This window comes from Aotus nancymaae, unplaced genomic scaffold, assembly GCF_030222135.1.
Source record: "Aotus nancymaae isolate 86718 unplaced genomic scaffold, 86718_ANA_hifiasm-v0.15.2.pri h1tg000018l, whole genome shotgun sequence".
Classification (NCBI taxonomy): Eukaryota; Metazoa; Chordata; class Mammalia; order Primates; family Aotidae; genus Aotus; species Aotus nancymaae.
This window is the reverse complement of record NW_026988430.1, coordinates 19,821,779-19,840,167: the sequence shown is the minus strand read 5'-3', so window position 1 is coordinate 19,840,167 and position 18,389 is coordinate 19,821,779. Positions and strand designations below refer to the sequence as shown.

Sequence of the window (18,389 nt, the reverse complement as noted above, 5' to 3'; positions counted from 1 at the left end):
TAGCCTTTGTAATTTGATCCTACCTCAGCTATCCAAACTATCTTTGCAGATCTATTTTTTTCAGTCAGACAAGTCTTCCTGTACCTTGAAGACTTGAGAGAAACTGCCCAAGAACCTTACCTTTTCTCTCACCTGGCTCCTGGTTTCTTCTCAAGTAAGCTCATTTCAAAAAATCCATTTGACAGATTCCAATGGACTAGATCCTGTGGTTATTTTTCTCCTATGCAAATTCTGTCCTCTTTAAGGGAGAGCTTAAGATCCATCTCCTTGACAAATCCTGTAGGACTTATTTGGCTGTACCACACAGTGTGGTCCTTGATATGACATCATTTTGTACCACCATTTACTTTGTGTATATGTTATCTCCCTAGTAAGACTGTACCTCCTGGGTTGGACCTAACAGTTTTGGGAAGAAGATAGGTGCTCATCAAATACTTGCCAAGTAAGAGGCCATATTTCAGATCCATTCTGATGTACGTATGAGGGAAATCTCTGTGCATCCCCATCCAGCACTGTACTCAGTGATCACAAGAAGTGAGTCTTTGTTTCTTGACAATGATCACTTGGGAGCCATTGATCTGCCCTGCCACAGAGGGTTTGGGAGAAACTGTAGTGGCTGTCATTTTAGTGAGAAAGATGGCTTCAGAAACAGGTCTGATAATACCCAGACAAGGAATCAACTTAGTGACAGACAGCAACTCTAGTAGTTAGGTATTTATTTGGCTAGGAAAGGGGCTTAGCCTCTGAAGTATTTCAGATAGGTGTTGGCTTAGCAATTATATATGCTGCTACTTTCTGAGTTAAGCCTGCCTGAAAACAAAAGTATGGCCTGATGACTGGGTGGTTACTCCTGTACCCTAAGAACTCATTTATAGGCATCTGCACAGAGGTACCCACCCGAACAAACATTAAGAAGAAGCAAAGGAAAGTGCCTGAAGCATAGTCACTGTGTCAACAGAAATATCAGATAAGGTGGTTTTTATGGAGGGGGTGTGTGTGGTGGGGGGGGGGAAGAGTTGATGCACCTGTGGCTGGTGATTAAGAAACTTGGTGCCACATTATATGGCACTATGAAGCCACCTTATGTCCCAGCCACCCCATGGTGGCTGATGTCATATAATTACCCATTTGCTAACGGGGCCAAGAGGAAATGTATTAGATGAAAGCCAGAGTAAGATAGTTATATCTTAGCTGAGCCGTTCAGAACTATTCAGAACTTTTTGGATCTCCTTTTGTTTCCGGTGAGGCCATTGTAATTGTTAATCTAATAGTAGTTGATTTTTATAGGTGTCTCACACTTTTTTGTTTGTTTGTTTTGTTTTGTTTATTTGTTTTTTGGAGACAGAGTCTTGCTCTGTCACCCAGGCTGGAGTGCAGTGGTGCGTGATCTTGGCTCACTGCAACCTCCACCTCCCAGGTTCAAGAGATTCTCCTGATCTCCTGCCTCAGCCTCCCGAGTACCTGGGATTACAGGCGCCCTCCATCATGCCCGGCTAATTTTTGTATTTTTAGTAGAGATGGGGTTTCACCGTGTTGGCCAGGCTGGTCTGGAACTCCAGACCTCAAGTGATCTGCCTGCCTTGGCCTCCCAAAATGCTGGGATTATAGGCGTGAGCCACCACGCCCAGCCAGGTGTCATGCACTTTGAGGTACCCATTCCTAAGACAACTGTGTTCTCATGTAAATGTATTCAGATGAGTTCCCATGGCTCACACAAGCTGCCAAATTATGGTATCTCCTCAAGCAGGAACAGGGTACAGACAATTCCTTTTGGCTGAACTAGGACTGGACTTAACCCCAGACTGACTCAGCTTCTCTGTTAACATTGTTTGAAATTCTGATATCCCTCCAGAGGTTGTTTCTAAAGAGTGCTTAGTGTGAAGTAAGAACCACAAAGAAATGGAGCAAAATGGACCTGAGAGACCAAAAACTCTCATTTTCAATATTAATTTAGCACACATTTATTGATTGCCTTTTATGTTAGAGCATTGTGCTATGTGGGATTATAAAGAACCCTCTGCCCTCAATTTAGTAAGTAAGAGTATAGGCCAAGCATAGTGGCTCACACTGTAATCTCAGCACTTTGGGAGGGCAAGGCAGGAAGATCACTTGAGGCCAGAAGTTTGAGACCAGTCTGGTCAACATAACAAGACTCCACCTCTATTTATTAAAAAAAGAAAAAAAGAAAATATGAAGCAGAGGGTGAAAATTACCATACATGGATACAAACAAGATGTTTGGGACATTTCAGATGAAGAGGAAGAGATTGTTCGTGGAAGAGGTAAGCATATGAACTTGCCCTTGAAGGACATATAGGATTTTAATAAGCCACAGAACAGGAATAATAGGCATTCCAAAAGAATGTGAGAGAATAGTGAGAAATTCAGTTTGATTTCACTAGCAGTATGGTGCATTGAGGAGAGGGGTGGGGATGAAACTGAAAAGGTAGAGGAGAAGGGAAGGAGCACATACTTTTGATTGATTACTATGTGCAGGAAGTCCTGGCACTTTAAATATGTTACTTCATTTTATCTCTACAATGATCTTCTTGGATGGTGTTTTTTGTTGTTGTTGTTGTGTGTTTTTTTTTTGTTTTTTTTTTTTTTTTTTTAGAGACAGGGTCTTGCACAGGCTGGAGTGCAGTGGCACAGTCATAGCTCGCTGCAGCCTTGACCTCCTAGGCTCAAGCAGTCCTGCAGCCTCAACCTCCTGAGTAGCTGGGACTACAGGCATGTGCCAGCATGCCCAGCTAACATTTTTAAAAATTTGTTGTAGAGATGGGGTCTTGCTATGTTTCCCAGGTTAGTCTTGAACTTCTGGCCTCAAGCAATTCACCCATTTTGGCCTCCCAAAGTTCTGGGATTACAAGCATGAACCACCATGCCCAGCCTCCATTTTTAAAAGGAGACTTAGAGAGGTTAGGTTACCCACAGCTTGGAAGTGATAGAGTTGAAAGGTAAAACCGACTTGAAATTTAATACCAAGTTGTCTGATTCCAGAGTCAGTACAGAGCACTGAAGCCTTGATTTCATAGGCTATGGAGTTTGAATTTAATTCAGAAGACAGTGGACAGCCATTGATAGTGTTTGAACAGGGCAATGATAGGATCAGTGCTGTGTTTAGGAAGATTGTTGTTGAAATGATAGAGAGCTTTAGAATGGTGAGTGACTAAAGACTAGTTAGAAGTCTGTTGTAATGGTTCCGACTCCAGAGACATAGCAAAGGTAGGTCTCCAAAGACTAGTGATGGCTTAGTCTTTGCAATTACTAGGAGGAGGAATCATAATGACTATGAGGTGCTTAGCCCAAGTCTCTAGGAAAATGATGGTGTCGCTAACTGATATAGGTAAGTTAAGACAGGTTATTGGCTTAGAGCAGAGTGCAGGGAGAATGTGATATTTAGGTTTGGTATATTTAAGTTTGAGGTATCAGTATGACTACAGAGAAATAATGTCTAACAAGCATTTTGAAGTACAGAAGATTTGACTTCAGAAACCAATTTGGGAATCACGATTAAAGATACTGGAGTGAATAAAAACCTCAGAAGAGAGATAATAGAGATCAGAGAATACATCTTTAGGAAACATACATAAATGAGAGGGAGAAGAAAAGAGGAAGAGGCAACAATTGAGGACAATCAGAGAAGTGGAAGAACTAGAACAGTATTATGTCATGAGCAACACGTGAAGAGTCAAGAAACTCGTAGTCATTGGGTCAGAAGTAATTTAGGGCTATTTGTCTTGCTGTAGCCTCAATCCCTTTCTTAGGAAACAACTGACACCATTACATTCAAACACATTCATTTTTCTATTTCAACTCTGTTAGGGAGGAAATTCAGCAATCAGGAAAACTGTTTTCCTGTTAAAGATGTGTTTGGTGGTCACATTTTTCACTTAAGCTAGTGAGAGCAGTCAGTTTTACTGCCAGCAAAATAAAGTGCCATTTTGAAGTATTTCACTGTCATTGGAGGTTTAGTTCCCAAGAAAGCTCTTGTAGTGTCCATGCTTCTGCTCTTTTGCTCCGTGATTTGTCAAGTCTCCCTTCATTAGATTTAGAACCTGCAGTTGATGCCCAGAACTCAGGTCCCAAGCCCAATATGCATTGCATTGTCTCTTCAAGACTTAGTTACCTAATTTGTAAAATGGGTGGTACTAATAAAGGGAGAATAAAATAGCTAATGAAGGATTATAAAGCACTTTGCTAATATAAAATGCAATATCAAAGCTGAATAATAATCTTAATTTAGGGTGAAGGGTTCCATTAGCAGAGCAAAAATAAAAAGGACAAAGGGTAGTGTTGCTTTGTACCTTGATAACAGTGTATAAATCAAAAGTGCTGCTATTGATCTTCATTGCCCTGTGAACTCTCAACCCAGGAATTTGGCTCCCCTCCCTAACTGTCTAAGTAATTCCCTGGCCCACTCAGTCTGTTGATGGCACCTCCCTGAATCTCCTGACAAATACAAACAGGAAATTCTCTTCAGCAGAGCCAGCTTGCTAACTGTGAAGATTCCTCTTCCATTTATCAGCACTCTGATTATCTTTTTGTGTCTCTTATTATTTGTGCATAGCAAGAAAAAGAGGTTTGAACAATTAAGAAGTAATAAAGAGCTCGTAGTTCACAAAGAACAAGTCAAGGGATGTCTGGAATATTTGAACATATAACTGCCTTTAGCATGAGGTGGCCTACATACATTCTCAGGGTCAGAGTAGGCTGGAGAGCTGATCAAGCTGCCAGGAAGCTGAAGCAAAGGCAGGGTGGTGGGATCAAATGTTTCTTCAACTGAAGTCTTTAAAACTTGGGCTTCAGCCAGGCACAGTAGCTCACACCTCAAATCCCAGCACTTTGGGAGGCTGAGGCGGGTGAATCACTTGAGGTCAGGAGTTCAAGACCAGCCTGACCAACATGGTGAAACCCCATCTCTACTAAAAATACAAAAATTAGCTGGGCATGGTGGTGCATGCCTGTATACCCATCTCCCAGCTACTAAGGAGGCTGAGGTAGGAGAATCGCTTGAATGTGGGAGGCGGAGGTTGCAGTGAGCTGAGATCATGCCATTGCACTCCAGCCTGGGCAACAAAAACTCCGTCTCAAAATAAAAAAACAAAAAAACTTGGGCTTCAACCGGGTGCAGTGGCTCATGCCTGTAGTCCCAGCCCTTTGGGAAGCTGAGGCAGGAGGATCGCTTGAGGCCAGAATTTCGAGACCAGCTTGAGCAAGATAGGGAGACCCTGTCTCTACCAAAAACAGAAATCTAAAAAATTAGCCAGGATTGGTGGTGTGCTCCTGTAGTCTCAGCCACTCGTGGGGCTGAGATGTGATCCTCCTGGGTTTGGGGCTGAGAGGTCAAGGCTGCAGTGAGCCATGATTACACCACCACACTCCAGCATGGGTGACAGAGTGAGATCTTGTCTCAAAAACAAAGAAAAACAAACAAAAAACTTAGGCTTCAGATACATCTGCTTTTCAAGGAATAAAGGATGGAGAAAAAAATGTAATTCGTCTCTCATCCCACCAAAGGTAAGAAAAATCCACTCAGAAAAAATATGGAATATTATTGGGAATGAACTGACTCTAAGTTTACCCAGATCTTTTCTGAGCAGATCTCTGGGCCGAGTCCTCATAAAATTTTGGTAGGGACTGAAGTTCACTGCAGACAACTGACACTATGGCCTGAAGCCAGTGCGGAACAAGAGTTTCTTTCTGTCAATACTGCAGGGATTTTTTAAAGAAGTGTTTGTAATAGTCTCTAAATGGCTTCGCTCAAAAAATAGCTTCTCAGTAAATCTGGGAGAGAGACTGAAGGGCCCAAAATGACAAGAGAGTACTTACAAAGCAATACAGCAAGAGCAAAGTCGCCCACCCATTCATTCCACATTCCCCCAGTCTTTATGTGCTGTGCTCTGTGTATTCCCATGGCCTGTATGTTGTCTGACGAATGGCATTAAGACCCTGTGCATTGAGCATGTGTATACACTGCTGTAGCCTACAGTCAGGTGTTACTCGGCTGAGAACAGGACTCATTCCTTTGGGGTGGGAGGCTTTTGCTTTCATCCCCATTCAGGGTTATGCATAACTCAGCAGCACGTTGATACTGAGAGGAGACGATAAAAGAGTAACAGGCTGCGTTATTCAACAGGAAGATTCTCTGAAAAGAAGTGAGTTTTTTCCAGGGTTGTGGAGGAGATCTGGGCATGATAGTGAAAAGGCAAAAAGAGAACTCTGCCTTGTGATGAGGTCAAGATACGCTAAAGCTGACTTTGAAACTGAAACTTACAGGGAGTATACAGAAAGTTTCTAAAGAGAAAGCAGAACTCTGAAAATAATCATATCCTGATAAAATGACAAGGCAACCACCAGATGTATTTTACCTCACATCTGTTTATTAAAACAGATGATTCAACATGCATTTTTCTTAGCATCTACTGTGTGCATGGCATTATGTAAGTGATGAATAAGACCTAGTCCCTGACCTCAAGGAGCTCAGATTCTACTTTGCAGGGAGGAGGAAAGAACTAATATTTTATTGAACTAAGAACCAGGCATTCTGTTGGAGGAAACAGGTAAGAGGGTGGGTCACAACAGAGCACTGACCCACAGTAAGAGGTAAGTGTCATTTAAGAATTTTGAATAGATGGCTTTAGGGGAACATATGAGGGAAAATGTTTAATATTGGGGACTGAGGGCTGGTCAAAGGATTAGAGAAGGGCCCAATTTGGACTGGGATGGGGAGTCAAGGGTAAAAAGAAGTGGAGAGCTATAGGTTTGGAGTTCTCAAGAGTCTTTGGCTCACAGGGAATAGAAGAGGTACCATTTTTTTTTCTCTGTAGAACCAAGAAAATAGGGAAATGTCCATGGGAAGAGAAAAAATAAAGAATTTGGCAGAGAACCAAACTATCTTCCCATTATACATTTTCTGTAAAAGACTTCTTAGGAGCTAAGACAATGTTTTTTTGCTTTCATTCTCTTTAATGCCTAGAATTCTGCCATAAAAGGCTATTTATATATCTTACTTTTTAGTTCCTAGGAGTGCAAGAGATGCTACTATTAGGAATTTCTAAAATATTCAGAGGGTGGAAATACCAGCTAGCACCAATGCCAAGATATCCAGGCACCATCCATAGCGACCCAGTGAAATGCTGAGCTCCAAATGGCAATCCCTCCCAGGCTCTCCCAGAGCCATCTCACTTTTTCTTTTATCCCCTGCCTGGAAGGCTATGCTTTGGGTGGGAATAAAAATCCACTCTCCTGTTGCATCTAGGCAGCTGCCAGCTGTCTGTTTGCCTTGTTCTTTGCTGGCAAATCATTAAATAGTCCCCCCAAAGCAGGCCTCTTCCCTAGGGTCACCCCATGGACAGAGATTCAGAGCTGTGGTCAAAGGGCTGTCAGCAATCAGGCTGGCGCCCTTGGGCTATCTCCAACACAAGCCCTTCCTGGCTGCTGCCTCTTCTGAACAGAAGCCTCCTTGGCCTAATGTCAACCCTCCAATGGCTTCTGAGGAGAGACTCTGGGCATCTGAGTTGGCTGGCGGTTTGAATAATTTTATCCTTTTCCTCCTGAAGTAATTTCTCAGTGCAACTACCCCTATGATGTCTTTATTGTTTCTTTATTGAAGCCCAGACCCATCCTCCACATTTTTTCCACTTTGCAATATAAATACAATATTGTGTGTTACTGCCCAGGAGCTGGGGACTGGGACCAGCCGAGCAAACTTCATAGTTTCATCCCATCCCCACTTACATTGTGCCAATGCAAATCTGAGTGTAGAAGATTTCATTGAGCCAGTCCACTTGGAGATAGTATCTGCCCTCAAAGGGCTTATAAGCTCCAGGGCTTGCCAGTTGTGGAAGACAGTAGTATGGAGCAAAGTTTGCAGGACACCTTAAAATCCCTACAGCCTCTGAGCAGGAGACTAAACCTGAAAGATCTGGAATACTTGTGAAGTAACCATGTTAATGAAGCTATTTCCCACTCTTGCATTGAAATCACCAAACTTAGCAATGCTCAGGTAGCTCTTCTGGTAGTCCAGATGGGCCTCTGGCATATTTAAACAAATGATCTGGTTTCCTTAAGTTTCATTTCTTTGGTGTTTTTCACAGGGACGGTCTGGCTTTAGTCTTTGGCGTTTTGAGCATTGAAATCTTAACCTAAATACTAAAAAATAAACACTATCTGCTTCTAGCAGGTTTTCAGATTCCTACCATCTCTGGCATGAGTTTGGCTGGAACAGGAACAGCAAAATCGTAAAGCAGACTGTGTCAAGGCTGTTTGCAAGTAGCACATTGGGTTAGGTGTGAGAGTTCAGTTAACTACTTTGTTGTGGCAAGAGTAAAGGCCATCTGTCAGAAGCACACTAGACAAAGCCTCGACAGACCCTTCTCCTGAACATATGGGAATTAGGTATTACCCCTAGCAATCAAGACCTTGGCCTTTCTGCAGAGAGGACCTCTTTAAATAAGACCTAGCTAAACAAGGGGCCTCAGTGGTACTCCCTATAAGATGGAGGTCAGTAAGAGTGGCAAGATCTTTCCTGGGACAGTGGTCAGAACTCAGCTGACTTTCCAGGACTAATTAGTATGATTTTTGAATGGTTGAGCCCTGAGTTCCTTACCTAGTGGAGAAAAGGAGTCCAGAACACATGACTGGGTTATCTTTTGAGATCTTGATCTTCATAGGCCTCAGAACTTGGTCTTCTATTTCATGGCCTTGCTTCTAAAGATCCCTGATGTAGCTAAAATGATATTTGATGGGCTCCCTCTTCTTTGCTCCTAACTTCATGAGTAGCTTCCTAGTGCCTTTGTAGCTGGAGGTCATTCTGACTGAGTCAGGACAAACCCTGTTTTTGTGTGAGAATATAATGGTATAAAAACTCTACTTCTTGGGTGGCTGGGACTTTTTTGCCTTCTCTCTGTCTGATTACTGCCCAAAAAGCTTTTTTCTCACCTGGGTGCAGTGGCTCATGCCTGTAATCCCAGCACTTTGGGAGGCTGAGGTGGGCGGATCATGAGGTCAGAAGTTTGAGACCAGCTTGGCCAACATGGTGAAACCTTGTCTCTACTAAAAATACAAAAATTAGCCGGGCATGGTGGCAGGTGCCTGTAATTCTAGCTACTTGGGAGGCTGAGGCAGAAGAATCGCTTGAACCCGGAAGGCAGAGGTTGCAGTGAGCTGAGATCATGCCATTGCACTCTAGCCTGGATGACAGAGTGAAACTCTGTCTCAAAAAAAAAAAAAAACCAAACAAACAAAAACAACTTTCTTCTCTGATATCACTTTATTTCAAAAGCAGCTCAGATAATTACCTCTTTCTTCTACGTCTTCCACTTGCTTACGAGTGCACTTATGACCTGTGAATCGCCATACAAAGATGGCAGGCAGAGTGTGGGGTCAGGAAAATGGGTGCCATTTTCATGTAAAGAAGTCCAGTGGCATCATGGAGCACCAGCACAGTCTGAGATGAGGACAGGTGGATTTAGAAATTGAAGAATGGCATCTGTAACACGGGGTGAGGGAGTGAGGAAAATGGCCATCTGGCTGAATGACCATTATCTGGGTCTGAGCTTCTCTGACCTCTAATTTCAGGACACACCTTTTTCATCCTAAAGCAACAGGGACTTTTCACTGGGAAAGCGTCTCTGAGCAGCGTCTGGGTCTGGCTGCCTTTGTTGTGTCTAGAAGAGGAGATGAGATAAACCTGGAGGAGAGGAAGGAAGCTGAGGCTGGTAGGCAGAGCACGCAGAGCAGACAGATCCTGCTTCTGTCTTGTTAAGAATGATTCAAGTTTGAAAATTCTATAAATGGGAACTCTGAAGCTTTCCACCATGATCCCAGGCATTTATTACAGTACTCACCTAATGTTTGTCATGCACAGAACACCATCCCAGGGTGCATACCTGGAGGCATTGTGACCGAGTAGACGGGGGACTGGGGGCCTCAACCTCCTTTAACTAGGTGTTAACTAGCTTAACTAACTTTAACTAGGTGGGCAATCTGTAACTTGAGTCTTGCTTTCTTCATCTGTAAAAGGCAAATTTTGAAAATCCATTATGGGTGTGAACCAGGCTCAACTGTTAGCAATTCACATCTCTTTTATAAACTACATGGCAACTGGATTCAAATCAAATTTTATTCTTTCTTTCACCAAACACTAAGGGGCCTGTGATATGCAGAGCCCCAAACTGGAGTTTCAGTGAGCTCAGTTTTTCCCTCAGATTTTGCCGCCCTGCTTCCTATTAGATTCTGGAACATCATTTCAGTTCTATCTTGTCAGATTTCTTGCTTACCAGCACCCCTGTACCCCAAGGGAGGTTTCCTGAATCAAATGAGAAATCATGGAGGCCTCTTCATCCATCCCCTGCTAGTGTCCACTCCCATCAGATGGCCCAAGGTTATGCTTCTCTCTCCCCACCAACATTATTTTATTTTGTAGCTTAAAAAATTATTTTTTTTTAAAGCAGGATGAAGCAGGAATGCACCTTGCTGGTAAAATAGTTTTTAAAAGGTAGACAGCACAACTGTAATCCCAGTACTTTGGGAGACTGAGGGGGCGGATCGCTTGAGCCCAGGAGTTCAAGGCCATGGGCAATATGGTGAAACCTTGTCTCTTAGCCAGGCTGGTGAGGCACGCCTGTAGTCCCAGCACTTTGGGAGGCTGAGGCAGGAGGATTGCTTGAGCACAGGAGGTTGAGGCTGCAGTGAACTGAGACTGTGCCACCACACTCCAGCTTGGGTGACAGAGCAAGACCGTGTCTCCAAAATAAATAGATAAACTCCTCTTGACAATTCCTCAGCCTCCTAACTTGATTAATGGAAACTCAGTTATCCCAAAGAGATAGTGACAATTTTATGTAAGGTTTCAAAAGAGGTCTTGAGATTCCCAAATCAGCCTGAACGATCGCCATTAGGATCTAACCTGTAGATGTGAGCTTCACTCACGTTGGCAAGGTGACCAAGCTGGGCCTCAGTGGCAGGGCTGTTCTGGTCCCAGGATCCGGAAGCATCAACTTCAGGCCAATCTGTTTTTTTTTTCCCACCCCCCTATCTGCAGGAGCTTTACTTTATGATGCCGGTGTGTCCTCCTACCTGAGATAAAAGTTCAGGTAATGGAGGTTGCGCAGGAAAGGGTGATTGTAAAATCTGAAAAGAGGAAATGGGGAGAAGGATGCCTTTGATGCCTGGCCAATGTTCCTGTTTACAAAGGCAAAATTGTAGCAAGCAGTAAAGTTACCTGTCCAAGGCCTGGGTGAAGGTCTGTACATGGAATCAGAGAACTAAGAGATGATTGCAGCAGAGGTGGGGGAAGGAGAGTGCCTGGGAAACAGGAGACAGTGAAGAATTGCTTGCAGAAGGACACACCCGAAGAGGAGGAAATGCCATGGATAAGGGAAGACCAGCATTAAGTTCCAGGCTCAGTTGAGCCCTGGAATGCCCTTTGTAAGGAGGTAATAAGATCACATGGCTTCCTTCATGAGAAGGAGGCAGACAGAACTGGAAGAGCTTGTTCAGTGGGGTTTGGAGTGCTAAGAACAGAAAGGAAGTGACTGTGGATAATGAGCTGCCCCAGACTGTACCTTGCAGAATGCTAGCATTTAGAGGCACTGTTGATTCCCAAAGGAGGAGGGGGTTGGAAAGGGCATTATTTCTTCCAGGAATAAGAAGGGACTTTATTATTACAGATGCAGTAATAAAAACAGCTGCCATTAAGTGAGCACTTACTAAGTGTCAGGCTCTGTACTAGGCACTTATAACCATTATCTCCAGTCTTCACGGAAGCATTTTTGTTTCCATTCCAAAGATGAGCAATATAAGGCTCAGAAAGGTTAAGTAACATGCCCAAGGTCACACAGGTAAATGATGGGGTCAGAATTTGAACCCTAGGTCTGTCTTGGGAGGGAGAGGGGAAATCAGAACAAATAAGGACAGAGGGAGAATAGACTCAGGAACATGAAATACAACACACACCACTAAAGGACAGACAGTTCTCATGTCTTTACACAGGGGTATAAAATATATATGCAAAGCTGAGTTCTGAGTCACAATTACCTGACTTGTGCTTGAAAGCAAGTGCCTCATAATTTGCCCCTCATGGTAGCCTATGGGACAGGGGCATTCTAACTCCTGGCCTTTGAGAAAGTCAGACTACCAATCCTCAACCTCACCAGTTTCTATGAGCCCTCCACAACCACACCCTTCTCAAATCAGGCAAGCTCATTTCTCCTGATCCTCCCTTGGTGTCATTGAGGGGACAGGTGGCCTAGTATAGAAATCATGTTTACATCTTCATGATTAGGAGACCTTGGATTCCAAGGAGACAGATGTATTTGCATCTGTTTTCTCAAGAGCCCTCCTCCTGGCTGAAAATTCACTGGAGCTTCCCGTGTTATATCCAAGGAATGCTGATGCTGTCTCGCTAGGTACTGAACTGAGTTCTAGTTCAAAAGGCAATTTTTTGTTTTCAATTTGAAAATACTTGAAAAGCTCTCATTGTAAAAGAGTCAAACCATACAAAAGTATATTGAGTGTGGTTGTCATGCCACAGATATGATTGTACTAGAAAGATCATGTTACTTTATTTTTTTATCAAATCTAACACCAAGGTCCTGTCCCATTAGGTGCGTAGATATTTGTTTTCAAGGGCACTTCTCCTCACAGAGTAGCACAAAAGTCCCAGGGTTTTATGAAAACTAAGATATCTAAGGGACCCCTCTGACATGTGTCCATGCTGACCACCACTGATTCGTTCCTTGTCCAAGCACAGGCATTCCCTTGAAATCCACTCAGGCACATCATCTCTCCAAGGGGCCAGCCTCCTGGGTCTAGTGCTCTTGTCCTTCAGGGACCCACCCCTTCTGGGGCACAGGCTGCAGCTTCCCACTACTCAGCACGGCTCCACACCCCTCACACTGGCCCCAGAACCCTCCTTCTTGCCCTCCCGGTTATGAGACTTTGACTCCTCCCCTCACCCCATGCCCTTCTGGCTTCGGGACACTCACACTTCCACAGTGAGTTCAGTTTTTCTGCAAAAGCCAGGAAGGGAGGTCTTTAAACAACATTTGCTTTTGGCAAATGCCCCTGAAGCAAGGAAATAGAAGATGAAGCCATCTTCTTGGAAGGGAAGGAGGGAAAAGACACAAAACAAAATATAAATAGCTGTCATTCTTTTTTATTCTTCTACAACAGCAAAAAAACAACAAACAAACAAAACCGTCAAATCTCATGTGTTGTCCTGTGATGGAAGTATTCAAAGCAAAACACCAAAGTGCCTCTTTACTACCCCTCTCTAATTCCTCTCCCAGAGCAATCATTATCAGGATTTTGGTGTGTTCTGTCTTGTCTTCATAGTTAACTATCATCAATTATCTGGTTGTACACTTCCAATATTTAATCAACAAATACTGATTGAGGGCCCACAAAGTAACAGGCATTGAGGCTAGACTCAGTCATCATCTGGGGAAGAGACGGAAGTAAGCGGACAATTACAATACAGTGGGGTAAGTGTATGATTAGGGAAATGTAGACAGAGCAGCAAGTGCCAAAGGTGTTTAGGGAAATGAAGCAAGCTATTATTTCTGGAGCATAGGTCGCAAGGCAGGACGAGATATGGGAAGGGAATGTTAAGCCATGAGGCAGGGCCCAGATCAGGCAGAGCCTTTTAAGCTGTGTTGAAGAGTACAGACTTTGTTTCAGGAGCTATGAGGAGCCTTGTTTTAAGTAGAAGAGTAACATGCTCAAGTTAGCATTTTAGACCACTTTGGCTGCAATATAGAGAACTGAATGGAATGAAGTAAGCCTGGGTAGTAGGTTATGTAGGTGGTCTGTATTAGAATAGCGATAGTGAGAATAGAAGAAAGAATAAAATACGATGAATATTTAGGAGGTAAAATTGTTAGAATTTGGTGATTGGATATTAGTGGTTGGAGTGGGGGTGAAGGAGATGGAGGCTAGGAGGACAGCATCTGGCTTGGGTAATAGATGGATGGTGGTTCCAATCCCTGAGACAGCAAACACTGGAGGAGCAGTTTGGGGATAGAATGATTTCAGTCTTGGACATGCCAAGTTTGAGGTGTTCCATTTAAGACGATTAAGGTAGAAACTTCCAGGGGGCTGTTAGACATAAGGGTCTGGAGCTCAAAAGAAGACTAAACTGAATATATGTAATCACTGACCTCTATGTGGACACCATGGCCATGGGATTGGCTGCGGTCACTCAGAGAAGGCATCAAGAGTGAAAAGAGAAGGCCTAAGACAGAATCCCGGGGATTACCACCAACATTTTAGGGGCTTGTATTTGGGCCCTTATGCTTTAGTAAGATACATTTTCTTAGTAATGAGTTGAGGGAAGGTCCTATGTTTTCAAAATAAAATGTAAATTGTTCTTAATTTTTTTAAACCTTATCCTATTACTACTTTCCATTTTTTCCCTAATCTCTGCCACTTACTAGCTGTGTAATCTTGGGCATGTTATTTAACCTTTTAGTGGCTCAGTTTCCTCATCTTTAAAATGGGGACAATAACAATTTCTACCTGATAGTGTTGTTAGGAGGATGAAAAGAGTTAATGTGCAAAAGTGCATAGAACCATCACTGGCCCACAGTATTTACCCAATAAATATAAACTGTGCCATCCTCATCCTATCATTAGCATGGAGATGGAGGGTTAATGCTGTGTTCATTTGAAGCTCCATGGCTCCGATAATGGAGTCAGACAGAGTTGAGTTCAAATCTTGTGTGACCTTGATTTCTCTCAGCCTCAAGCTTCTCTTCTTTAAGTGGCTATCATAGGGGTAGTGGGGAGATGGAGATGGTTAATGGGAAAAAAAAAAAAAGTTACAATGAATGAAAAAGACCTAGTATTTGATAGTACAACAGGGAGACTATAGTTAGCAATAATTTTATTTTAAGTTTAAAAATAACTAAAAGAGTATAATTGAGTTCTTTGTAATACAAAGGATTAATGCTTGAGGGGATGGATACTCCATTCTCCATGCTGTGATTATTATGCATTGCATGCCTGTTTCAAAACATCTCATGTATCCCATAAATATATACACCTACTATGTGCTCATAAAAATATATAATTATTTTTTAAAATGGCTATGATAACACCTACCTTATAGTGAAATAATGTCTAAAAGCCCTGTCACACAGGAGGCCTTTCCTGTTGGTTAATTTCCTTCCATTCCTTCTTCACAGTTGTTAATTCAGAACCAGGCAAGTTTGGTAACTGACACCAGGTCTTTTTTTTCCCTTTCCACCTTGTCAGAGGTGTCCTACAATGCAGCACTGTGCTGTAGTTGCTGGTTCTCTGTTAAAACCTGGGGAAGAGCACTGGTTAAATATCTGCAGACACTCTGTAGGAACTTCTCCATAATGACTTTCCCCTCTCCCAGGTGACCCTCTGGTCAGTGAGCAGCATCTCAGAGTCATCAGGAGAAGGCTGGACCCTGTGGGGAGGGTGGAGAAGCAAGCAGAGCAGAGCCTTCTGTGGCTGCGATTTGTCCTTCCTCAGGCAAGGCCTCCATCTTCTGCTCTGGTGGAGCAGCTGCCTTTGGACACCCCACCACACCAGACTCTCCTCCACAGTCTTCAGAGAAATTGGTCTCCAGTGCAAATCTGTGGTCCCTGCTCTGTGGTCCGACTCTTGCAGATCCTTCCAGCCTCCCTTCCATGCCAGCCTCCCTTTCGTGCCAGACCTCACCACCCACAGTCTTCCTCAGTCTTGTGCCGGGCCTTTGTTCCTTGGCACAGTGACTTCCTCTGCCAGGAATGTGCCTCCTCAACCCTGCTCCCTTTTGTTGGTCCCTGGGGTGAACACATACCTAGTTAGCCTACAAGGAAGCTCTCCAGTCACCTCTTGTGAAAACTGCTCTGCTTCCCATACGTATTGTCAGCCACCCCTCTTTTTGCCTTCCCATAGGCGCTTGCATCGTAACATCACACTACAATGTATTTGCATGCTTGTCGTTTGAGCTACCTTAAGGCAAGGAGACTCTCTTACTCATCATTAACTCCTCACTGCATTGGACAGAGCCTGACAGCAAGGGGGCCTTCCATGTTGGCAGAACATAGAAATGAATGGATGCATGGACAGACGGAGACACTAATGGAGCTTGTTGAGACAGGGGCTATAGCTGCACTGACGTGAGAACAACTTCATCCTCATGGCCCAGCCTTTTTCTGGGGGCAGGGGCACATAATAAACTTTCTCCCACACTGAACCTTGCTCACTACCAGACTAGTAGGCCTTAAACTCTGGGAGCAAGAATGGAACTCCCTCCTATCTCAGCACCCTCTACCCAGAGATTTTGATTCAAGGCAAGGGACTGCATATTTATTGAGAACCTACTATGTTCAAGGCACCGCAGTGATACAGTGATAGGAAATAGCCTGAAAGTGCTTCCAGAAACTGTGCTTTTAAATCCATCATTGACATTATCTTCACAAACATCTTTATAAATTCAAGATTCTCTCTGGATCCTCTGATGGTTCTTTCTGAAAGTCCTTCAGACTTCAACAGTAGTAGAGGGGGAAGTGTGGGCACCTCTCCAATAAGACATCTCTTCCTTGCCAGGATACATGGAGTTTCTACTACATAGGAGTCCCTGGCCCATAGGATTATTCAGGGCCAAATAAATCATACTTTGTTCTCATCACACTCTGACATTTTATTTAAGGAAAGTTAGATTCAAATGGGTGTACAAATCGCCATGAATGAGAAGAGAGTTAGGGTAAGGTGGTCTCATCCCTTTGATGAGGAGACCCTCAGATTTCTGTCGGCACATTCCCCTTTATTCATTGTTCAGCACCAGCTGGGCTCAGAAGCACAAGGTCTTGGACAGGACCTGCCATATCCTCAGAGCAGATGGGCTGAGCTGGCTCCACCTCCACGGTGTCATCTCTGGGACCAGGGTGAGCTGTCAAGTCTTATGTTTTAGCCAAGCCTCATTGCAAGATAGTCTCACCTGGCACCATACTTGATCCCAGGATGGGCACAGGGCAGAAGCAAAAAAGGGGCTAGTGAGAAGCAAGGCAGCACTGAGTGAGAAGACCCAGCCTCCTGAGAAATGGGAATCTACAAGGCAACAGCTGCCCGGGGGCATCCCGAGGAGGCAGGAGGTACCAGCAGCACCCAGCACTGCCCATGGGGATTCTAAAAGCACTGATATGGGCACACATGGATATTCTCTTAGCCTGGGTCTTGGGAAACAGGTAGGAGGATCAGGAGGTAGAAAGGCTGGGGCCAGAAGAGGAGCCCTCTGCATCTGGCCAGTTTAGGTAAGTAGGATTGTTGGAGTTGAAGGTTGTTGGAGTTGCTTTGCAGCAAGCTCTTCATTTAGGCCCCCTCTAGGACACCCTGTCCTTCCCATCTGCCTCCACTACCTGTGTCCTTGGCCCCAGCATCACTGAAATGACAAACAGTAGTCACTAGCTTACTATGAGGCAATCCAATCATAAGGCCTACTCTTTTGTGGCACTGAGAGACCTGCCTGGTACCTCTCTAGAACAACATAGAGGTGCTTGGTTCTCACAGCTCACTCCTGCTGCCTAAAGCCTCCCTAACCCAAGTCTGTCTCTTCTGCAGTCCCACCCCCTGTACCTGTGCAATGCCAGTGATGACGACAATCTGGAGCCTGGATTCATCAGCATCGTCAAGCTGGAGAGTCCTCGACGGGCCCCCCGCCCCTGCCTGTCACTGGCCAGCAAGGTAGACTCACACTTCACCCTACACACACCTGGAACTTCACCCAGCTCTGGGCTGTGAGAAGACCCTGTGCTCTCTTGTCCCCACGTTTCCTAAGAGTGATGTACCTGATTCCCTCAAGTTTCCCTAACCCATGACTGGTCTGAGAGAAGTGTAAATTCACACCTCTGTTCTTTCTCTTCCAACTAGCACTAGCAGGACTTTTTGACCTTCATCCTGGCATGTTTCCCATCCCATCTCCTTACCATCACTTGGGAGTTCCTGAGTCCCTTCTCCTGCTCAGCACCAGAGCAAAGAAGGGGTCAATTGAAGGGATTTTTCCATCTTTTAGAAATATACACTGGGCCAGGCACGGTGGCTCACGCCTGTAATCCCAGCATTTTGGGAGGCCGAGGTGGGTGTATCACAAGGTCAAGAGATCGAGACCATCCTGGCCAACATGGTGAAACCCCGTCTCTACTAAAAATACAAAAATTAGCTGGGTGTGGTGGTGCATGCCTGTAGTCCCAGCTGTTCAGGAGGCTGAGGCAGAAGAATCGCTTGAACCCAGGAGGCGGAGGTTGCAGTGAGCCAAGATTCCACCACTGCACTCCAGCCTGGTGAAAGAGTGAGACTCCATCTCAAAAAAAGAGAAAAAGAAAAAGAAAAGAAACATACACTGAGCACTATGGAAGAACAGCAGAAATAGAA

General features: G+C 44.2%; 1 protein-coding gene across 3 annotated transcripts in view; it reads left to right on the top strand.

The window, feature by feature from the left end:
• RNF43 (ring finger protein 43) overlaps positions 1-18,389 on the top strand; it is a 64,319-nt gene that overhangs the window by 28,213 nt on the left and 17,717 nt on the right. For all 3 annotated transcript variants that reach the window (XM_064378397.1, XM_012445472.3, XM_012445471.3), the window contains one exon: positions 17,580-17,702. Coding sequence is in view for 2 of the 3 variants with exons in the window: in XM_012445472.3 (XP_012300895.2) it covers positions 17,580-17,702 (123 nt within the window). In the remaining variant the exon portion in view is untranslated. The remainder of the gene's footprint in view (positions 1-17,579; positions 17,703-18,389) is intronic.